General features: G+C 40.4%; 1 protein-coding gene and 1 pseudogene across 8 annotated transcripts in view; both read right to left on the bottom strand.

The window, feature by feature from the left end:
• Nucleotides 1-4,997: 4,997 nt before the first annotated feature.
• The window catches only part of FAM135A (family with sequence similarity 135 member A), a 116,368-nt gene continuing 96,940 nt past the window's right edge, over nt 4,998-24,425 (bottom strand). For all 8 annotated transcript variants that reach the window (XM_060114645.1, XM_060114650.1, XM_060114653.1 and 5 more), the window contains 3 exons: nt 24,240-24,350; nt 12,604-12,717; nt 4,998-6,015 (listed from right to left, as the gene is read on the bottom strand). In XM_060114645.1, the coding sequence (XP_059970628.1) occupies nt 5,810-6,015; nt 12,604-12,717; nt 24,240-24,350 (431 nt within the window). In that variant the 3' untranslated portion in view covers nt 4,998-5,809. The remainder of the gene's footprint in view (nt 6,016-12,603; nt 12,718-24,239; nt 24,351-24,425) is intronic.
• Nucleotides 11,335-12,139, bottom strand: LOC132500323 (homocysteine-responsive endoplasmic reticulum-resident ubiquitin-like domain member 2 protein; annotated as a pseudogene).

The following is a 24,425-nucleotide window of genomic DNA, read 5'->3' as shown; positions in this document are numbered from 1 at the left end:
TGGCTGAAGTTGGATGAGGGAATGCTTCCGTTTGTTCCTCTCAATCTGAGGCGAAGGTCTCTTGGAAGCTCGCTGTTCCAGTCCACAAATAGTGGGCACCTTCTACTCTTTTGCCTGTGCAATAGGCTTCTTTTCCCTCAGTTCTCCGTCTTTATTATTTCACATTTCTGCTTGTTCAGTGAACTCTGACCCACTGACCAGGTGGCCTGGAAGATGACGTTTGGGTGCAGCGCAGAGCAGAAGGCTCTCATCTGGTCCGAAGGAGCGCTGCGCATCCGCCCTCCGGTTCCAGCGGCTCCTGCCGTATTCGGAGCACGTGTGGCGGGCCAGGAGGCTTCGTGGGACCTGTGGAAAGTCTACACAGAATCACACTGGAGTCCTCCGGGTTTTTTTTTTTTTTCTTCTTCTTCCTTCATTCCTTCCTTTTTTTTTTCCTTTTTTAGGAAAGTTCTTGGCCAGCTCTCGGGCCCTGGTGATGTCTGACCAAGTAACATCAGGTGGCTATATAACTTGAGTTTCTCATCACGAACCGGAGTCATCTGGTCCCCCTAGATAAGGACTCCTTTCACCAGGAGGCAGTGGTATATTCGGAACGCGGCCAGAGCCAAAACCCAAACAGTTTTCATTAGCAGGTAGCTCGGTAGCTTACATACACACTTTTCACCCTTAGGTTAGTGATGAGCTCCTTGTGACCGGCTGACAGAGGAAAAAATTCAAAGCTGGATTACCGAGGGCTTTGCTCAATATACTGACCAGTTGGCAAATGACTGCTTTGGCATTTCGAGCTGCATTTAACAGAGGCCCTCGAGGAACAGCAGAGAGAAAAAAGATCCTCCCAGAGGGCAGAACTTTATCTTATACTCTTTGCCTGGAAGGAGATATAGCTTGAGATAAAGATCTACATCAATTCATGGGCACTGAAATCAAGTGGTCAGGGACTGGGAAAATGTAAAGGTTTTGGAATAGGTTTTTTTGGAATTCGGACCTCTCCAAATGGCCCCAAAGCATGAGAACATTTGGGTCCCACTGAGTGCTCAAAAGAAGGCTCCCATGGCAAAAGGGCTCTTAATCGGAACAAGATGACTGCACGTTATCTACTGCTGTCTAACATATTATACCAACATTTTGGGGCTTAAAACAATAAACATCTATTCTCTCGCAGTTTTCATGCGTCCGAAATCCAGGAGCCAGGGTGCCTCTGGCTCCAGGTGTTCCATGAGGTTGCAGCCAAGCTGTGAGCCGGGGCTCCCGTCTCGCCTGGAGGCTCGACGAGGGGAAGATCAGCTTCCGGGATCACGCACGTGATTATTGGCAGGATTTAGTTCCCTGTGGCTTTTGGACTGAAGGCCTCCCTCAGTTCCAAAAGCTGCGTGGGCTTCTCCAAAGGTCATTTCACCACATGGCAGCTGGGTGTCCACGGAATGAACAAGCAGGAGAACAAGGGAGACTGCTCGAGATGGAAGCCACAGTGCTTCTGTAATCTAACCTCAGAGGTGACAGCCCATCACTTTTGCTGAAGTCTGTCATTAGAAGTGAATGAATTAGCAGATCCAGCCCACCTCAACGGGAGGGGATTACACTGGGGGTGAATGCCAGCAGGTGGGGATCACTGAAGGGCATTTTAGAGGCTGCTGACCACCAGGACCACTCTGCAGGCATCGCTTAGCCTCCTCCCCTCACCCCACCTGTGCTTGCTCAGTGCCCCCCTAACAAGGGAGCCACAGTCGCGTGGAGACATGCATGTGTTAACAGTTTCCCCCCTGCCAAGACTGACGGGCTGGCACCACTACTTGCAGTGACCAACCCGCTCGATCCCTGATATAATATGGAATAGCCTGGTGGCAGTTTTGGTTACGAGGGACTCTACTCTAATGAAGGAGATAGCAATTTGTTCTATAGGAATAGACAATTATTCTGGGTTTGGATTGCTTTCCCTGACTTATGCTTCTTTTAACACTTCACCCGTGGACTTACTGAATACCTTATGTTCCGTACACTTTATGTAGCATCCCATACAACATTTGTTTCCTGTGGATACAGATGCCTGGGGATAATCATCACGTATCCTATGAGATCAGAAGCAGCTGGTCTTGTAGGACAGCCCTGTTGAAGGTTTACTCTTGGAACCAGGTGAGAAAATGCTTTGGGATGCTGTCCTAAAGGATTTGGCATATGCTCCAAATGAGTTAACAGTGTTCAGTGATAGCTCTTCTGTTGACAGAATAACAGGCTCCAAAGAGCAGCAGAGGGATTGACCTCTTGTCGTGACGTCTCACACCCTGCCCGTGTATTTTGCTTTCCATTATGGGGAGACACAGTCTGCCATGGGTCCCGAGCATCCCTGCATATTATTGCTGAGTACCCCAACTGCAACTCATTGCCTGATACTGGGCAGTTTCTGTATCTGGTCATATGGGCATCTAAGTAGGTCAAGGCAACCACAGCATTGCTACCATTTAACTGCTGCTCTCCTGGGGGAAAGAACCGGCTTGTGTGCTGCTTGTTCAAAAATGGCTCGGCCCTTGGCTCTGGATTCTTCTCCTGTAATGCAATCCAAACTGCTTGGTCCTGGTCCTGCATCGCGTGTACACGCCTCACTTGGCCCTCAGCATCACCGTGGGAAATGAGGCTCTAGGAGCTGGTGTGAACGTGCTGACCGTTTGGCCACGACTTTGCTGTAGTAAGGTCTCGTCTCTGACCTGAGAGTCTCCTGTCTCCGTGCATCTGTGAAGCTGCAGCAAGACTGCAAGCAAGACAAGTAGATACAATCTCAGATCCTTCGCTTCTCGCCACCCACCTGCACGATTCCAGGTTCTGCTGGTATGCTAATTTTTGTACCCAGAGTGGGGTATAAGGGGATAGTGTTTTCTCCGAATTGGAAGTTGGGATTGCCTCCTGGCCATTTGTAGCTCATGCCCCTAGGTAAGGAGTTAGAAAAAGTGGTTAAGGTGCTAGCTGTAGCGATGGGCCCTGATGACCACGGGGGAAAAGGGAGCGGGGAGAGGACTCTGTCTAGAACTGGGGGGACCTCGTCTCCTGGAATAACCTCTCACACCATGTTGAATTGTAAACACTAAGCAGACTATTGCAACCATATAGAGGCAAGGCCACCCAAGCCTCAGATCCTTGGGTCACACAAAATGTAAAGACATCTGATCAGCTGAGGTGCTGGTTGAGCACAAAGAAAACAGGGAATAAGTGGCAGTGGTGACAGGTCATAGCCATCTAGCTTAATGGCCAGAGGCAGAACTGAGGGCTCTATTTACCATAGTTTTGTTTTGGTTGGAAATCAGAGCACTTTGGGACATAAAACACGCTGCTCCCTACATCCTACCCTGGAGATTCTGCTTCAGTTGGTCTGTCCTGGGGCCCTGAAGTTCACCAAGGAAACTTGCAAAGCACGGCTCTCGCTGTAGTTTCTTCCTCACTGGCTCATGCGTGTGCTTCTGTAGTTAATAATTTCTTTTCTCTCCTTGTATATTAGCGGGGGTGTGGGTGATAAAGTCACAGTTTTGTCTGTGGTCTGCACACCACGGAGGCAAGATCATTACAAAACCAGACGAGAAATGGACATAACGCTGAAATCCTGGACTTGAAACTGGATGGGGGATGATAGCAGTATGTCAGGACGAAGCATTTAAAAATGTGTGAATATGATATCTGTGATGTTGGAAAGGCAAAGAGATGGACTGTAGTAGACCTCTGATGTGTTTTTCTATTTGGTGCTCAGTCATCAAACCCATTCCACAGGTCTAGTGAATTCTGGCAGGAGAAACGGTCCCATCTTCAGCTGGGGAAGCTGACGAAGTCCGATATACTCACTGTCTTGGGTGCCTGACAGCCTGGATGCTGGCACGAGACTAAGCCTGTCAGTCGTATGATCTCACCAGACTTTGAATCTGGAATGAGTGCTGGAAGTAAGTGGATGTCTGGGATCCAGTTTTCAGAGGCGTCCCTGCTGGCAGAAACATACACAAACCTCCAGCTCCCCTGCAGTTGAAACTTGCCTATAATTTTGGTCATAGTCTAGCTTCCTCGGTTTCTACCAGTTTTCCAAGAGTGGTTCTCCAGCCTTTCCGTCAATTCTGTGAGCTACCTATATTCTTCCAATAAATTCTTTTTCTGCTTAAGTTAATCACAATGCTTTTTGTTGTCTGCAACCCAGAATTCTTACTGGTATACACTTCAATGAGATTTATTTTCTGAGAGTCAGTTATGATCATTGCCCCTCTCCCTCAGAACCCCACCCCACCACTGCACTCTGAATTTGGAGGTGAATAGCATATGACAGTTTTCCTGGTTAATCAGAAGTTAAATCTGTTAGACTTGAAACCATAATCACTATTAAAACAACCAACAACCAATCAACCTACTATGATCATAAGAGCAGTTTTCCCTTAAAAAGAATGATATGATTATGAATAAGAATGAATACTTTGATAAATCTGGAAGATTATTCAAACTTAGAATAAGTTGAACTTCTTTCTTTAGTTAAAAAAAGAAATAAAAGAAAAGAAGTATGGTATTTCAAACTCAGGACCAAGGAATGTGAAGATGAAAAATGTGTATAGCAAAAATAAAAATATACCTCTAGTATTCTGAAAATAAGCAAGTGTTTTAGCTGTCCCTCCAGATAGTCATTTGTTCATTTATTAGCAGCAGAGGCAATAACACAATGTTAAAAATAAACATGCATCAATTGTACAATACACACTTACAAAAGCCTATCTATCCTTAGTGCATTATTTTTTTCACAAGTAAAACAGGAAAGGAAAATAGTGAATTTAATGCTATTCAGCACCTTGAATAAAGTCAAAAGACTTTACATCTCCATATATCAAAACATTTGCATCTGTATCACCAAACATGTAAAGTTAATTATTTTGTTCCATTTGAAACATGAATTATTTTATTTACATTACTCTTTAGTTCAACAAATTTTAACAATATTTAAAAATTATCTAAATTCATAAAAGTAGTTCATAAATTTCAACATTTAATTATTATGTACGTACAAGGAAGTCCATGAAAAAAGTTAAAGAAATGTAGTCAGAAAGTTCAAGCAACATTTCCAAATTTAGCAAAATTCCAACCAAATCAAGGCAGAGGGCATTCAAACATTCAAAAATCTCTAGATGCTGCTAACATGAACATGAAAAGTTCCAGTAATAAAAGTCAATATGAGAAATAATGTTGAAATCACCAGTAGAAAATATATTTTAATAGGCATGACATATGTTTACTAGCAACAGTATGATTCTTTTATAGAAAATGTTTATAACGTTGTCATATATGAACTACCCGATTTGAGAGGGCAAGAGTTGATTTCAAAAAATATATTTTAGCAGCCGTAGTTTTACTTCCAGTTAAAACATAGTAAAATGTTAAAAGTAAAATTTATGATTAACTAAATAATACCCCAGTACTAGAAAATTTAAAATCCCATGCTATTCTAGCAATAATGGCCTCTAATACGATGTGTCTGATGTGAGGATTGTGGAAAGCCAATAATAAACAATCAGACATACATATGGGCTTAGAGTTTCACTGAAATACTTATGTAGCAAAATATATGAAAAGGTAATAGAAAAGTAAAAAGATAAAATTAAAAAAATATTGCACAGCCACATTACCTAGAAAGTAAAGTTGATGTTTAAAAAGCTCTAAACATGGATGATATAAATTATCTTCCATATAAAAAGGTATAAATATTTCTTAGGACTTATCAGCATCTACAGTTTAATATAATACATTATCTGAATCACTGGTGAATGAGGTAATTGTCAAGTCTCTACCAATGCATTTAATCCTAATGGAAATATTTGAGGGCAGCAACCAGAAAGAATTTCTCTAAAAATATTTCCGAATCCAGAACAGCTATATGTGCAGCTCTCCCAATGAGTGAATCAGCTGTATTGGGCAATGCATTGATGACATTATATCGAACCAAGTTACAGTCCTTGCTTTGCAGAACCGGGCGAAGCAAGTTGTGGATCATTTCTGAATAGATCTGTCCTATGGAACAAATAGAAAAAAGGAAAATCGGTTCACAAGAAGAACTGAAAAAAAATTCTATGCCAACTTTTATATAATTTATAAAATTTAGTTACATTATTTCCGTTTAAAGCAGAAAATTGTCTGTTAAAAGGTTTTTTTTCCCTTGAATATCACTTTTGAGACTGTTTTAGAGAAAATATAATCACATTATTTATCTAGTCAAGTAAAATAAATTTATCATACATTATTCTTGCCAACTTGATTTTTTTTTTTTTTGCGGTACGCGGGCCTCTCACTGTTGTGGCCTCCCCCGTTGCGGAGCACAGGCTCCAGACGCGCAGGCTCAGCAGCCATGGCTCACGGGCCCAGCCGCTCCGCGGCATGTGGGATCTTCCCGGACCGGGGCACGAACCCATGTCCCCTGCATCGGCAGGCGGATTCTCAACCACTGCGCCACCAGGGAAGCCCCCAACTTGATATTTTTAATTAAAAGCAATGAATATAACAGAGCAAGTAGTTTTTTTCAACCTTAAGTCAATTATGACTCATTATGAAAGTAAAGGAGCCATGCTGAGACATTCTGATAAGGCAAAATTTAAAACTTGAGTCAAGAGCAAATACTTTAAAAAAGTTTCCATGGCAGCCAACATTATTCCACATATTTCCAAATTATCTTGAGAAAGAATAGCAACTTCCCATAATCAGAAGAACAATGTGAGTTTGGCTCAAAGGTCAAATTGAGAATTTTTTTTTTTTTTTGGCCTGCAGGTTTATTTAATGCTTGGTTTTGCTTTTAATTTCAAAGTTATGCTCTTCTCTCCCTCTTTTTGGTTAATTCTTACAATGGATTTATTGAGGGCATGCAAAGCATAAAAGGTAAAGGTTACATACATATACACATACAAGCACAAACTGCTTTAAAAGGGGCAAAACAGTTTTTAATGCTCATGCATTACTATATTACTAACAGATGAGTGCTAACACATATCCATCAAACGTGAATTTTAGGGAGCCAGGTATTAAATTTCAGGGTTGAGGCAGGATGTAGCCTTGAGGAATGATGGGAAGCGAATAACATACAGAAGCATAATTAGAGAAAGAAGAGAGATGTGTTTAAAAGAGGGATCAATATCATATAGATTTCACAAAAAACGGTTTTTAAAAATTATTTATTTCTTTTTAAATTGAAAGATAGTTGATTTACAATATTATATTAGTTTCAGGTGTACAAACATATTGATTCAATATTTTTATAGATTATACTCCATTTAAAGTTATTATAAAATATTGGCTCTATTCCCTGTGCTGTACAATATATCCTTGTAGCTTATTTATTTTACGCATAGTAGTTTGTATCTTTTCTTTTTTAAAAATTTTATTTATTTTTGGCCGCGTTGGGTCTTCATGGCTGTAAGCGGGCTTTCTCTAGTTGTGGCGAGCGGGGGCTACTCTTCGATGCGGTGCGCAGGCTTCTCATGTTGCGGAGCACGGGCTCTAGGCACGAGGGCTTCAATAGTTGTGGTGCGTGGGCTCAGTAGTTGTGGCTTGCAGGCTCTAGAGCGCAGGCTTAGTAGTTGTGGCACACGGGCTTAGTTGCTCTGTGGCACGCGGGATCTTCCCGGACCAGGGATCGAACCCAGGTCCCCTGCATTGGCAGGCAGATTCTTAACCACTGTGCCACCAGGAAAGTCCCAGTAGTTTGTATCCCTTAATCTCCTATCCCTATCTTGCCCCTCCCCCCATCCCTCTTCCCACTGGGAACCACTAGTTTGTTCCCTGTATCTGTGAGTCTGTTTCTGTTTCATTATATTTGTTCATTTGCTTTATTTTTTAGATTCCACCTATAAGGGATATCATACAATATTTGTCTTTCTCTGTCTGACTTATTTCACTAAGCATAATGCCCTCCAGGTCTAACCATGTTGCTGAAAATGGCAATATTCCATTCTCTTTTATGGCTGAGTAGTATTCCATTATGTGGATACACATCTTCTTTGTCCATTCATCAGTTGATGGACACTCAGGTTGCTCTGATGTCTTGGCTATTATAAACAATGCTGCTATGAATACTGGAGTGCACATAGTTTTGGAATTAGTATTTTCTTTGGCTATATGCCCAGAAGTGGAATAGCTGGATCACATGGTCGTTCTGTGATGTTTAAATTATTTTGAAACTCCATACTGTTTGTCACAATGGCTGCACCAGTTTACATTCCCACTACAAATGTACGAGAGTTCCCTCTTCTCCACATTCTCACCAGTATTTGTTATTGTGACCTTGACTTGCATTTCCCTGATGATTAGTGATGTTGAGCAGCTTTTCATGTGCCTGCTAGCCTCTGTATGTCTTCTTTGGAAAAATGTCTATTTAGGTCTTCTGCCCATTTTATAATCTGTTTGTTCATTTTTTTGATGTTGAGTTGCATGAACTGTTTACATATTTTGGCTTACTGGTCATATCATCTGCAAATATTCTCTCCCATTCAGTAGGCTGTCTTTTTGTTTTGTTGATGGTTTCCTTTGCTGTGCAAAAGCTTTCACACTGAAAACTTTATTTAGGTCCCCTTTGTTTATTTTTGCTTTTGTTTCCATTGCCTGAGGAGACGGATGCAAATATTGCTATGACTTATGCCAGAGAGTGTTCTGCCTATGTTTTCCTGTAAGAGTTTTATGGCTTCTGGTCTTACATTTAGATCTTCAATACATTTTGAGTCTAATTTTTTTTATATGGTGTGAGAAAATGTTCTAATTTCATCTTTTTACATGTAGTTGTCCAGTTTTCCCAGCAGCACTTATTGAAGAGAATATCTTTTCCCCATTGTGTGTTTTTGCCTCTTTTGTCATCGATTAATTGACCACAGGTGCGTGGGTTTATTTCTGGGGTCTTTATTCTGTTCCGTTGATCTATGTGGCTGTTTCTGTGCCAGTACCATGTTGTTTTGATGACTGCAGTTTTATAGTATAGTCTGAAGTCAGTGTGACTGTCCCGATTTCTTCTTTTTTTCTCAAGATTGCTTTGGCTATTTGGGATCTTTTTTGGTTCCATATAAATTTTAGGATTATTTGTTCTAGTTCTATGAAAAATGCCATTGGTATATTGATAAGGATTGCTCTGAACCTGTAAATTGCCTTGGGGAGTATAGACATTTTAACAATATTAATTTTTCCAATCCATGAACATGGACATCTTTTCATTTCTTTGTATCATCTTCAATTTTCTTCATCAATGTTTCATAGTTTTCAGAGTATAGGTCTTTCACCTCCTTGGTTAAGTTTATTCCCTAGGTATTTTATCGTTTTTGATGTGATTTTAAACAGGATTCTTTTTTTTTTTGCTTTCTCTTTATCACAGTTCATTATTAGTACATAGAAAAGCAAATAGTATCATGCCATCTGCAAACAGTGACAGTTTTACTTCTCCCCTTCCAATTTGGATGACTTTTATTTATCTTTCTGTCTGATTGCTGTGGGTAGGACTTCCAATGCTATTTGAATAAAAGTAATGATAGTGGACATCCTTGGTTTGCTCCTGATCTTAGAGAAAATGCTTTCAGCTTTTCACCACTGAATATGAAGTTAGGTATGGGTTTGTCATAAATGGCCTTAATTATATTGAGGTAGGTTCCCTCTATACCCACTGTGATGAGAGTTTTTATCAGGAATGGATGTTGAATTTTGTCAAATGCTTTTTCGGCATCTATTTTTTTTTTTTTTTTTTTTTCTTTTTTGCGGTATGCGGGCCTCTCACTGTTGTGGCCTCTCCCGTTGTGGAGCACAGGCTCCGGACGCGCAGGCCCATTGGCCATGGCTCACGGGCCCAGCCGCTCCGCGGCATATGGGATCCTCCCAGACCGGGGCACGAACCCGTATCCCCTGCATCGGCAGGCGGACTCTCAACCACTGCGCCACCAGGGAGGCCCTCGGCATCTATTTTTAAAACAATATTTATTTTTATTTATTTGGCTGTGCTGGGTCTTAGTTACGGCATGTGGGATCTTCAGTTGCAGCATGTGGGGTCTTTAGTTGCAGCATGCAAACTCTTAGTTGCGGCAACGTGGGATCTAGTTCCCTCACCAGGGATCAAACCCAGGCCCCCTGCATTGGGAGCATGGAATCTTAGCCACTGGACCACCTGGGAAGTCCCTTTCGGCATCTATTGAGATGATCATGTGATTTTTATCCTTTGTTTTGTTAGTGTGGTGTATCACATCAACTGATTTGCAGATACTGAACCATCCTTGCATCCCTGGGATAAATCCCACTTCTGGTGTATGATCCCTTTAATGCGTTGTTGAATTTGGTTTGCTAATATTTTGTTGAGGATTTTTGCTTCTATGTTCATCAATGCTACTGGCTTATAATTTTCTTTATTTGTGGTGCCTTTGTTTGGTTTTGGTATCAGGGTGATGTTGCCATTGTAGAATAATGTAAGTCTTTCTTCATCTTCAAGTTTTTAGAATAGTTTGAGGATAGTTGTTATCTCTCTTCAAATTTTTGGTAGAATTCACCAGTGAATCTGTGTGGTCCTGCACTGTTGTTCGTTGGGAGGGTTTTTTTTTTTTTTTTTTTTTCTGATTAAATTTCATTACTGGTAACCATATGTTCATATTTTCTATTTCTTCCTGATTCAGTCTTTGGAGATTTTACATTTCTAGAAATGTATTAATTTCTTCTAGGTTGTCCATTTTATTGGTGCTTTTTCATAATTGACCTTTTATTTTAAAAAATTACAGGGAGCAATTTCCAGAATCTTATTTTATAAAAGCACTGCCTATATCAAACATTTTATATCACTATTAATTCCATTGAAGAGCTTCCTTTTTTTTTAAGGTACTAATTCCAATTGATGGGATACATGCCCTTAAAATAGAAAGTTTCCATTTATTCAAATGTCAAAATTAAGATTATTGAGAAGTTTATTGCTTTATGGCTGGGCAAGATGCTACTAGCACATTTTACGTAAATAATATTCTTTGTTAAAAACTATAAGGTCATTCTGTTTAAAACTTTCAGGATAATTCACAGAAAATAGATATATTTATTCAAAGTATACATTGAAGGGCTGAGATATTAGCTATAGACATTTATACGTGAAGCAGCTCTTTAAAGAAGACACACAAACAGGTCTGTCTTGGTGTAATATACATAATTGAAATTAATAAAACCTGGAAGACCAATATTATTATGCTATGTTCTGTTAAGATCTTAAAAAAAATCACACATTTAGTAGTCCATTTGTGCTTAAAATATTCATATGCATGAGAAGCTTTAAGGAAAAAAAACACCTCTATAAATGATGATGAAAATAAAGTAATCAATGTTTTGAAACTGCACTGTTATTTAAAACACTTTCCTAAATTCAGACCCTCCTTTGCAGCCGGAACAATTTTTCAGGTCTAATTGGCAACCTGGGGAGGCCCCTCTAGTATTCATGAAGTAAAGAAGGTGGTGATAAAAGACCAAGCTGCTGCCATTAATCCAGGCCTTTGAAATGCACTGGCATCTTCACCTGCATCTTCTCCACTCTCATCTTCAAGCCCATCATCCATAAGACGCTCCATTTCTTCAAGTTCTAGATTGTTTGCATTCTGCACGTCACTGTTGACTTCGGCATTATTGTTGGGAGCCTGTTGCTGACCTCCTTCTTGCCTAAAAGGAAACCATCCAGCTCGGTGTAAACCAGTAGCATGGCTCCCATTACCATGATAAACCGACTAAAAGAGGAATAGAAGTACACAGTGCTAGGGAGAATGGCAGCTCGTGAGAACGTGCACATCCAGTCTAGCCAGTCTCGACTGAAGTCTTCTTCGTTTAGCACTGGACCTCCCTGGGCATCCATCTGAACATTCTCATCCATGGGTCGATTTTCTTGGGCCACTAGGTTTGGAGCTGGTGAGGGTTCTTCTCCAGGAACATGTGCCACATTTAGAGGCTGTGAGGTAGCAGGCTGGTCTGGGTTGGCATTTGATGTGGCCTGAGCTGAAACTGCAGCTTGATATTGCATATAATACTGATGTGTATACATCTGTTGCCACCACAGCATCTGCGGTGGGATGAAAGCGGGATACCCTGGGAATCCAGCCGGAACAGCCTGCCCAGGAAGCTGGTTGTCTACATTTCCTTGCATTACATATGGGAACTGATGACTAGTAATCTCTTATGATACTTGTATTTTTGTGGCGTCAGACATTGTACTATTCCTCTTTCATTTCTTGATGAGTCCGCTTGCGGCCACCTTTGACTAAAAGTAAAGTACAGCCGAACATGCAGCATGACCATTACTGCAACCACCAATCCCAATAGTCTGGAGGAAATTAAAGCATGGATTACTTTTGAGGCAATAAAACGGAGAAGCATTGGTAATTAGATGAAAAAAAGGTTTCAAAAGAACAACTACTGTGTCATTGGCCAAAACATCTTACACAGCAAAAGAAAAGAAAGGAAGAAAAATGGAGGAAGGATAGCTGTTACTATCAGCGTGTGTAAAAGGAAGTCAAAGGAAAGAGAGGACAACAAAAAGAAGGGAGAAGACAACTGCAAGAAAACTTTGGGAGAAACTCATGTGTAGACGTAGCTCTTTGAAATACTTCGAATATACTTTGTTACCTGACTGTTTGTCCTTTAAAGCTGTCTTGCACATTTCAATGCGGGCAGAATGATAAGGGACATAGCGATCCTGCAGAGAGCCCACTAGTACAACATTTTTGAAATAGTGAAGCCCTGTGAAGAAAAAATACTGAGTTACAGTGCAATAATTAACCAGATTTGAAAGAACTCATTAGCATATTAAGTGACCATAAACTTTATTTCCTTGGTAGCACTAAGTTTATGCCTTTTAAAATAACTGATGAATTCCTTCTCCAAATTTCTATACATTCTCTACCCAAATCCCCAGCTTCCTTATATGTAGTTTATGTGCTGATATGAGAAATGTGTGTTTGCACTGAGTGAGAGCAAGGATTGTGGTCTTGGGGGTTAGGGGGAGACTGGATATGGTGGGCTAAAATTCTGTAACAAGTGTTTCATGACGCTTTTACTTTCCAAAGGATATTCATCAATATTTAGGATTATTCCCCAAAGAAACATATAGTCTTCCATAAAAACAAAACACCTATTTAAATCCTTTAAAGCTGACTTTTTACTTTAAGTTTTCATTTGACTCTTGCCTAATATTACTTATATCTTTTCCTTATTTAAGCATGATGTCAAGAGGATAAACAGTTTGATTTTTTCCAATAAAAATAACGAATTTTTGTGATCCATCCAACAGACTTACGTCAGGTCTATTTTAATTGTTTTTTTTTATTTTTCAGTAAACTATGTGAATTTAGGACTTGTGTCCTTGGGGTACTTTGCTAAATAACTCATTTAAGTACTGAAACCACATTCTTGACCTCTTTAATACCAATAATGTTCTAATTACAGTAATGTACTATTAGGCTCAGACTAGTATATACAAAATCAAAATTTTATATGATAATTAAATAAGATACAAATCAATAATGGCAACACATTAGAATTGGGTGTGCAGTACAGAGAATTTTGTTCTGGAATGTTCCAGAATAAAACTTTGATACTCTATGTGCACTGAAATTCAGACTCTTAGAGACAGGCCAATTGTGGGGACTACTGTGAATCCAGAATATAGGAAGCCTTTGTAGACGCTCCCTGTCTTCCTTGGAACTTAAGGATCCTAATGATGGGAAGAGTTTAGACTGACACATAGCCAGGTGAAACAGTATATACCCTCTGTGTCAAATATAAGGTATCCCTCCTTTTCCCAATGAGAAGATACTACTTTGTGGCCACTTGAATATATAAAATTCTAGAGATATAAGTGAAATAACAGAATGTCTATAACAGGAATTAACTCAGTTGAACAAACATGTTTAAAATATTTGAGAAAGATTAAGAAAAATTGAATTTTTTCCCCTTCATTTTCACATTTCATGAGACAAAGTCATCCCCTTTTGGCATCACTTGATGACAGTCTTCATTGGTGCTACTTTGGGAAACGTCTGTGTGTCCTAGAGCAGAAGCCTATGAACTGGAATACACTTACCCCCAGGGGTAATTTAAGACTCTCCATGGTGTAGATGGGCATTTACAGCTTTAAGAAAATTGATTTCCAGATCCCAACTTCATATGAGCACTTTTCTACAAATGACTTTTCCTTCTCCTACTTTACAAGAGAAAGACATTTCTCCAATCTATTTCAGATCTTCTTATGGTATATAGCCCTGGGGTATAAAATCTCTCGGAAACCAAGGAAAATATGAACGAAGTCTTCCTCTTCCAAAAAGTAAGTTTGATGTTACCGACTGTTTGACCATAAGAAATGGCTGTGCCAGTTAGATTTTATGGCACATATTTTCCATAAATTAAATGAGCTAAGTCTGTGACTCCAGCTGAATATAGTAAAAATATACTACCTCATATGCCAGAAAATATATCCTTTGCAACTATTTATAATTATAGAAACAGTTTTAGGTGTCACCATAAAATTATACAAGAGGATACAAACTTTTCCAAAATTCTTTTGAGGGGTAAACAAGCCAAAAATGTGAAAGCCACGGTCGTATGGTACATCATCTTCACTTCTAACCCAGTTATTTTAGGTACTGTACTTTCTGAATCTCTAAGTATGATGCTGTTAAATGAAATTTTATCCCGAACTGCATGAAACCAGCCATGTAACAGCACAGTTGGCTTTTTCTTTTATCTAAAAGGTGTGTATGTGTGTCCTCCATAAAGGCGACCACCCTGCACACCTCCGGGGGCATCACTCCCATCACATCGACAGGAATGACACTGCACAGCTGGTGGCAGCCTTGCTCAGTAACGGTCACCTCTGTACTTCTCCGGAAACCACCAGCATCTTCTATGTCCCCCTCTGTTTTACCTTGTGGCCTTTGTGTCTCACTGGGCACACGGAAGCGTCGGAAGGGGCTTCCGCAGACTCTACCTTAACACAAAACCCACCTCCCGCATCTGTACCTTCCCGCTCTGCCCACCCCTGCCTCAGGCCGGCCCTTGCACTAGTGCACTAGGTCCCATTCCTTCTTCCCGTCTGCTTAAGGGCATGCCTCTAGTTGCTGGCCCACCTTCTCTCGCATCAACAATTTTCTCTTCTGGATGGATCATTCTTATCAGGATGGAAAATATTACAGTATTATACTTCCCGTCTTAAAAAAAAAAATCAGTCCCTCAATGAATCTGTCCTTGGGCTTTATTCTCCCCTCCAATTACCTCCCCTCCCCCCATTTCTCGGCACTGCTCTATTTCTATAGTTTACATTATAGGAGTAATAGTCATTACATTAAAAATTAAATATACTTTTCAAAATAATTGCTCTTCACAGAGATTCTTTTGTGCTTCTACAGAGAAATGGCACTCAGGCTGAGAATCACTGCTTTAGACCAAGACCCTGGAGAGGAGTACCCATGTCTCCCCAGGTTCAGGCAGCTCGGGGGAGAGGAAGCACGCAAACCAACAAAGGGAGAGGAGGGGATGTCCAAGAAACCCTTTAACTCTCAGATTCCATGATGATAAAATAGATACAATCACAGATTCTTACACTGACATAGATACACGATATTGTCATATTTTTAAACGTGATTCCCAAGATAGCACTGTACTTTAAAAATACATTTTAAACTTAGTAATTATTTTAATAATACTTTTTCAACAACAGTGTATTATTACTAGTACTGTGCTTCTGTATGGAAGGTTTGCTTTTTGTATTAGCCAAGAACCAAGTTAAACAGACTCTGACCCTTTTTTGAGTCTTCTGGTTTCCATTCCTGTGTAGCAGTGCTGGCTGGAGAGGGCAAAAACTCAAAGAGAAACATGGTAGCCCCTGAGGCGCAGTGCTGGTGGGAATCATGGCAGCACTTCACCCGAGCTGAAGTCCAGCTGATGACAATGTCTGAGGGGTGTATTGGGGAGGCTTGTACTGTAGGTTCATCCTCTCTGCACCTGCACTGATTCTACCTGCTCAGACGGTCTCGTCCACTGGCCTTCGGGTTAGCACTTCACTCAGCCCAAGGTGACTCATTCTCGGTTGAAAAGTTACCTCTAACTTGGGAAAGTAACACGATTTCCCCATCTATAGAGTGAGACAGTTTAACTGGAAAAGTTTCTAAATATTTTAGTTATTTTTCAGGATTGCTAAGAAAAAGATTAAAGTAAATGTTCAATATTTTTCTGGAGCGCATAATTACATGGTTTACATATGAACGAACATTGTAATGGTAACTTTCACCTTCATTATCTTAGTCTTCCTGATATTTTTGGCTGCTCATTTATTTTTCTGAAAAATTTAATGAGTTTTAAAGCAATTCATATTGACTCATCTCTGGTCACTTTCTGGAACTGGCAAAAATAGCAGTTCTGAACTGGTGGCTTTGCACTCCAGGGAACATTTAGCAGTGTCTGGAGACAACGCTGTTTCTCACAAGCAGGGGGTGGGGCGTGTGAGGTGCTGATGGGTGCGTGCTCTACTGGCATTTAGCAGGTAGAGGCCAGGGATGCTGCTAAATATCCTACAACGCACAGGACAGATCCTGACAACAAAGAATATCCAGCCCTGAATGTCAAAGTGCTGAGGCTGAGAAACCCTGTGCTTTCTAAATGGACATAGTCTACTCAATATTAAACTATTCTTATTTTTATTCATTTATTTTAAATACATTTGAAAGAATTTGCTTCCTAAAATAATGTAAGCTGCTGCTGATGCTTTCCTACACTTTCAGAAACAAAATACAAATGTTAATTACAAATCCAAGTGATACCTATTATTAAACACCTCTGTAATCTGCTGGAAGAAAAGATTATCTGGTACCATAGTAGCACAGCAGGAGACTTCAATTGTTATATTTTATTTGTCAGAATTCAACAGCTGGTAAAGAGATGCTAAGCAGATGTTTTTAGGAAGATTTTAAAATAAGGATATTTTGGGCCTCCCTGGTGGCGCAAGTGGTTGAGAGTCCGCCTGCCGATGCAGGGGATACGGGTTCGTGCCCCGGTCTGGGAGGATCCCATATGCCGCGGAGCGGCTGGGCCCGTGAGCCATGGCCGCTGAGCCTGCGCGTCCGGAACCTGTGCTCCGCAACGGGGGAGGCCACAACAGTGAGAGGCCCGCATACAGCAAAAAAATAAAATAAAATAAAATAAGGCTATTTTGTTCTTGACATTCCAACAATGGGTAGAGTGTTCTTTGGCTCTTTTTGAGCCCTGATCGTGGAATACAGGAGAGCCCCCGAGCCGTCTCTCTATGTAATCTTGACTACTCAGCACTGCTGTCACCTCATCCAGATACAGTCTACTGTTTACCTTCCACATTGCTCTAGGTTCCTTCATCTTTCTTTCCCTTGATATTCAATGAGGACATGCTAGCATGCTGCAACTATATTGTGTAAATTATTGATATACTCTATCAGCAATCTGTAGGATGCTATAGATTTTTTAGTTAAAAGCTGCTATAAAATTTAATCATTGTTATCATATGATATTGCTTCTATGTGGCATCTAAAAAAAAGTGTACAATTGGACTTATCTACAAAGCAGAAACAGAGTTACAGATGTAGAAAACAAACTTATGGTTACTGGGGGGAAAGGGGAGGAGGGATAAATTGGAAGATTGGGATTGACATATACACACTACTATGTATAAAATAGATAACTAATAAGGACCTACTGTATAGCACAGGGAACTCTACTCAATACTCTGTAATGGCCTATATGGGAAAAGAATCTAAAAAAAGAGTGGATATATGTATATGTATATCTGATTCACTTTGGTGTACACCTGAAACTAACATAAGACTGTAAAACTAGACTGCAATAAAATTTTTTAAAAATTTAATCATTGTTTATAATTGTAATGCCTTAATCAAAAAAGATAATTTCCTTTTAAACGTAACATTTCTGTAGCCCTCTACAATATCTATTGTGTTCAAAAAACAACAAAGGCAATTCACACTTAATAAATACCTGATTTTTACAAAAAGATAACATTTCTTAATTGCTTTAGAAATCACTCAAATTATTTTAGGCTTTTAAATGCTTCCTTAATTTTAAAATAATGAATAGCTTTCGATTAAGGAACGCTATTAACCAATGATACGTTGCAGAGAAAAAGACTGTTTGAAAATGAAGACCCACAGGGGAGGCTTTGCTTAAATAAACAAGGGAAGAGGGTAGAAGGCTAGATTTTGCTTTAGACAGGTGATTTTACGCTTTCTCAAAAGAGTAGGAAATTGGCCATTCAGAAGAAACAGAAGCAATAATTGGATCAGGGCATCAAAGACTTTATAGCTTTAGCAGAGTAAAATATAAAAGAACAGTTATCTCTAGGGCTCTTGATTGTTTAAAAATACCTGAGAATAGCATACTGGCTACGTAAATTGGTTAAGTAAACACTGCTCTATGTTTTTCTGTTTTATTTTCTTATGTTTCTGATGTGAACCCATATATTTCTACTTTGTGAATAAAGAATTTTATGTATATATACAGGTGTAGCAGTTTCCTAGGAATTGACTACTCATTTCTCATAATTCTTTAGATGATAAAAAAAAGAAAGGAAAAAAACATAGCTCAGAGAGACCTGTTCCAACTCCCATGACAATATTATAATTTTAAAATCAATTAATGAATATTTGTTAACATTTAAAACTACAGTTAGGATAACCTTCTCAAGTTCTTGAAAGTATACATCACTGGCTTAACACGACCTGGTCTGACCATGCATGATGGCTGTGGTACTAGTTTCTGGGCTGAGGCGGCGTCTGGCCACTCTGGGCATCTGAGTCCTCACCTGCAAAGTGGCGCCATGGGGCTCCTACTTCATAAGGTTAAACACACCCACATGTATGACATGCTTGGGTGGCACCTGGAATATGGTATGTGCCTTGTGTGTTGGCTATTATTTATTTCTATATTTTAGCATTATTTAATGTACTAGTTATTATTAGAAAACATAGTATGCTTTCACGCTATGTTCCATAATAATACTAATTCAATTCAGGTGTATACTAATAAATTCATTTCTAGCTACAAGTAGAAATCTTAAAACACAAAAACAATTTTAATAAGTCATCTGAACAATTTTTATAGCTAGTAATACTGACAGTTCTGCTAAAAAGAAAATCTCCTAAAATAGATTTATGATGTTAATGTGAAACCAAATATCTATAATCTATAATACTAATACTATTTTAGTTCAGGCGCCTCTTCATTTAGAGCTATTTTTACCAACTAATATTTACTGAGTTTCGTGCTAATCAGACCATAATCATTTTACATGAATTATCTCATTCAACCTTTAATGGTCTTGTGAGGAAGATACTATTATTCCCATTTTACCAATGAAGAAACAGAATTACTTAATATTTAGATCAAGTAACCTTTGTCAGTGTTTCAGCTAAAACTAGTATCTACGTCTGCCTTCAAAGTTTGCCTCTTAAACAGTGCTACACTGGTACAAACAGTGGGGGAGATGAAAGTCCCGCCATGCATTAAAAGGCAAGTAATAAATTAATAACTTGTAAGGAAAAGTTTTAACTAATCCTTAAAAAATAACTCAAGTACAAAAGACCTACTCATATCTACTAATAATTATAAACTTAGTGATACAAGTATCTGTTCAGGCAGTTGGGAAATGCCATGATTTACAGAATTTTTACAGTAAAATTTTATAGTTATGCTTTCTTTAGTGTTTTTATTTTCTTATGTTGCTATTAGCACTACTGCTAATTAAATCTCACTTTGGAAAATGCAGTGTAAATACACAGGCCCCAGGGAGTACTTACATTCAACTTTGCCTTTCATACATTTCCTATCCTGTCAGCAGCACTGGTACAAACTCCATAGCTACTCACAATGCTATACACATAGCTACACATAATGGTTCTAGTCAGGGTAAGTTTTTCTCACATGAGAACTATGTGATGTATTTGATTTTGTAGGAATATCTTGTGGTTTTGTGAATCAAGTATGTATTTCTGTGTACTGTAAATACCCTACTGTTGTTACTTTGTACCCTTAGAAACAAAATCACAAAACTCCACCTACAAAAGAACTTTTCTTTCACTGATTCTAATAACAGACAACACATGAAATAACCATTCCCAATTCTCTTTCTCATATTGACAGCAGTATTTAAGGCAGAATCTTGAAAAGGTTAAAATAAGACTCAAATGAAGTGGGCTGTATTCAGTGACTAAATCTGTCTAGTGTTCGTATCAAACGTTTCAGGAGCAGGATGGAAGACATGGCGAGAGGAATGAAGATGAAAAATGGATTTAAAAGGCCAGGGCTGAGCCTCTCTGATGGCGCAGTGGTTGAGAGTCTGCCTGCCGATGCAGGGAACACGGGTTCGTGCCCCGGCCCGGGAAGATCCCACATGCCACGGAGCAGCTGGGCCCGTGAGCCATGGCTGAGCTGCTGAGCCTGCGCGTCCAGAGCCTGTACTCCGCAACGGGAGAGGCCACGGCAGTGAGAGGCCCGCGTACCGCAAAAAAAAAAAAAAAAAAAAAAAAAAAGGCCAGGGCTTAAGTTTACAAGTTCAAGCTACTTCAGCCTTCACCAAATATATGGGTTTGATTTTCAGCTTACCGTACAGTATTTGACCTGCTTTTGGATACCGAACATAATATTGAAAAGATTACTCGTTGATTCAATGGGTTGACAGCGAACACCTACTAGGAAGAACTACGGTAAATGCTGAGGGTATGTGGTGGGGGTGGAAAAGGGTTGTCATGACAGATCTTCCCACTTAAGGAAAAAAGGTTGAGATACATAAAAATGACTGACATGAGATAAGCTATAAATGACTATGATAAAACAGGTTTATATATAATGTTATAGCAGTTCAGAGATGACACTAACAATCTAGGGATGTGGTATGCAAAGAAAAGAAGTGGGGTCAATCAAGGATGACCCTGAGGTGTTTCAAACCCAGTAATCTAGAGGACAGAGTAACATTTAGAAAAGGTCAAAAAAAAGAGGTAGCAAAAAAAGAAACTGTCAATTTTAGACACACTTAGTTTGAAATATAAGCACAGATATGTAGCAGGCAAACGAGGAGTGGAATTCATTCCTGCAGTCAGTCCTGAGACATGAGATTTGGGATATGAAGGCATGTGCTGGTACTCTGCCAGCAGAGGAGCACCGAATCAGACAGGGCATCAGGGAAAGCTCCGGAGAGCAGGTGGTGCTGGAGTGTCATTTTAGAAGACGAAGAGAATCAGTGCTACAAAGATGGGCAAACGCAAGGGGAGGAATGGTGGCAGAAGCAGCATGGTGAAGGCGAGGAAGCACAGACACGTGAGACGTGACTACAGCAAAGGATGCCCGTGTGCGAAGAGGAGGATACGGAGCACATGAGAGAACCAGGAGCCAGATTATACAGGATTTGATGCCCTAAGCCACGGACTCTACGCTTCATCCTGAAAACTATAAGGGGCTCTGGAGGGGTTTTGAACAGGACCAATACGGTCTGATTTAATTTTTAGAAAATCATTTCATCCAATGAGGAAGTGAGACAGAGGAGAAGGGGGGCGTACAGGAGGCAGGATAACCAGTTTGGAGGCCACAGCGCTCATCTAAGTGAAAGTGATGAAGGCTGGACTAAGGCAGTCACAAAGGAAGGAAAGGGAGGCTCCACCAGCTGCGAAGCAGGCTGGACGTCTCAGGGCCTGGTAACTCAGCAGATGGGGGGAAAGGGAGAAAGAGGTGTCAAGAACAACTTCTAAGTTTCTGCCTGGGTAGATGCAGAGAAGCCAATCTGAGGGGAAACAGGAGGTGTCTGAACACACTGCACGGGAGGCACCCGTGAGACATCTAAGTAAATATACTCTGTAGGCAGCTGCACACACAGGTCTAGGTATGCTAATGCTTGTAGGCCAACAGAAGGAAGTAGGAAAGTCCTTGCTTGATGGCCTTGACTTTCACAGATAGAACAGGAAACAGAGCCATTTGTGGAAGTGCAGGCAGCAGCGGTAGTTTAAGTCTGAGGAAAAGAGGTGAGAAACTTTGAAGGGAATGAGTAGAAAGCGACTAAGAGATAACCAAACAGGGAAGCCACAGATCTACAGCAGTAATGATGTGCACGTCTGCGTGTCCTTTGTGGCGGAGCTCAACAGGCCAGGTGAAGAAGCGGTAGTACAGGTTTGCTAGTTGGCTATGATAGAAAGCAAAGGGTGACAGCGTATGAATGATGCAAGTGATAATTCACAGGGTCTGAGACGGGTCAGGAAGGGGATGAAACCCTGAGGCACAGGGTCAGCTTAAGAAGATAAAGTAGGGATCTTAACTGAATCTAGAAAGCAGGCAAGAATGAGGAAGTGAGAGAGAAAGGACAGGCTATTACAGTGACAGAGTGGAATATTGGTTGAAATTTCTGGGTGGAGTGTAGCCATGGGTAAGGGTTCACAGTGGAGTGGAACAGAAGGTTACCAGAGTTGAGAAAGGCTCTGTAATGCTTGGTGAATCATCTAAAGGGTCGGCTGATCAAATTACCAAAAATGATGCCAGGATTAAGTATATTAAGGTTCAAGAAAAATATCTTTTCCGGGCTTCCCTGGTGGCGCAGTGGTTAAGAATCCGCCTGCCACTGCAGGGTACATGGGTTTGAGCCCTGGTCTGGGAAGATCCCACATGCCGCAGAGCAACTAAGCCCGTGAGCTGCAACTACTGAGCCTGCGCTCTAGAGCCCGCGAGCCACAACGACTGAGCCCACGTGCCCCAACTACTGAAGCCCGTGCGCCTAGAGCCCGTGCTCCACAACAAGAGAAGCCACTGCAAGGAGAAGCCCATGCACTGCAACAAAGAGTAGCCCCTTCTCACACAACTAGAGAAAGCCTGCAAGTGGCAACGAAGATGCAATGCAGCCAAAAGTAAAATAAATAAAATAAATTAAAAAAAAAAGAAAATTGTACAATTAAAAAAGGAAATGTATCTTTTCCTAAGCATAACTGTGTAATAAATATTTGTCAATGAACTCTTTTCAAAGTTCTCACTGAAGATGCAAGGAGGGCCCAGGAGAGCACTATACTGAAGACGACGAGAAGGCTGAGGCTCAAAGGAAGCAGTTTCACGTGGCGGTGGAGGAGTCACTACTGGGAGGGATGGAAAGCAAGAGGACAGGCTCCCACTCTAGGTGGGCCTCAGTAACTGAGAAATCAAGAAATCCAGCTGCTTCTATGGCAGGCCTGTGTTGTCTGGACTGCTGCCTTTTTTTTTTTTTTTGGTAAATACTGTTTTTTTGAAATGCAGCCACACTCAGTAGCTCATGTGTTGTCTATAGCTGTTTTGGGGCTCCAGTGGTATGTTGAATGGTTTACAACTGAGATCCTACGGCCCACAAGCCAAAATGTTTACTATCCAGCCCTTTAGCAAAAAAGTGTGCCGCCCTCTGCTCCACAGCCGGGGGAGTGGGCAGGCGGGGGCAGGCTGGGGAATAGCCGGCTTTCAGTTATGGCTCCACTTTCAGCAGGAAGTGGCGATCACATTCTTTGAGGAACGTACAGATGAGGGCAGTCTCTTCTCCTCAAGCGGAGACCTCAAAGGACACAGTGGAAAGAATGTGCCGGGAATCTGTGAGTGCGAGGATGAGTCCAGGAGAGAGGAAAGGTCACAGGCGAGGTCACTTACAGAGCGTGAGAATGAATGGCCAAGGACCAGCTGGGGACTTCCGGGAGTAAAAGCTTAGAATACACATGCAAGATGGGGAATATATTTAATAACTGGTTAATGAGAGATGAGTAACAAGATCCATCCAGTGGTGAGAATCTGAAGAAGGAATAACTATTAATGGTTTCGTTTCTGACATTTTCCAGAAATGCTTATAATAGGAAAGTAAAAAAAAAATGTGGCACTTTAAAACAAAGGCTGAGGACTGGGGTTGGGGGCAGCTAGAAGGACAGGAGGGCTAGGACATGCAGAGGCCTAGTTCAAAAACTTAACTTATAGCTGGTATGAATTATATAGGCCAAAAATTTTAGGATAACTTCAAAGTAGCTGTGCAGCTCACAAAAAATAAATACAATCATGTAAAAAAAAATTAAACCATGCTATCAATTGCTTAGTTTTAACTGTGAGTCTATTTCACTATTAAGAAATAACAACTGACTGATAGTTTTTTAATCACCAGAAAGACATGTTGATAATTGATTTGTTAAAGGTTTATTTTTAAAAAGGTTTTCAAGTGAGTGTTTTCAAAACTGTTTATATATACTTACCGGCTTTATTACTAAGCTTGTATAAGAAAGTCTGGCGAGGGTCTGAATGATCTCGACATGTCAGTTGCAAAAGAGAACCTGATTTTTTCCATTTCTGCATAAACCACAGACCTAGAGAGTTATAAATGGTATGTGATATGTGAGAGTTATAAACCGGAAATACATAGTACCATATGCCAATGTTAT

Source organism: Mesoplodon densirostris, chromosome 12 (genome assembly GCF_025265405.1).
Source record: "Mesoplodon densirostris isolate mMesDen1 chromosome 12, mMesDen1 primary haplotype, whole genome shotgun sequence".
NCBI lineage: Eukaryota > Metazoa > Chordata > Mammalia > Artiodactyla > Ziphiidae > Mesoplodon > Mesoplodon densirostris.
Note: the sequence above shows the minus strand (reverse complement) of the source record. Positions and strands in the feature narration are given on the sequence as shown.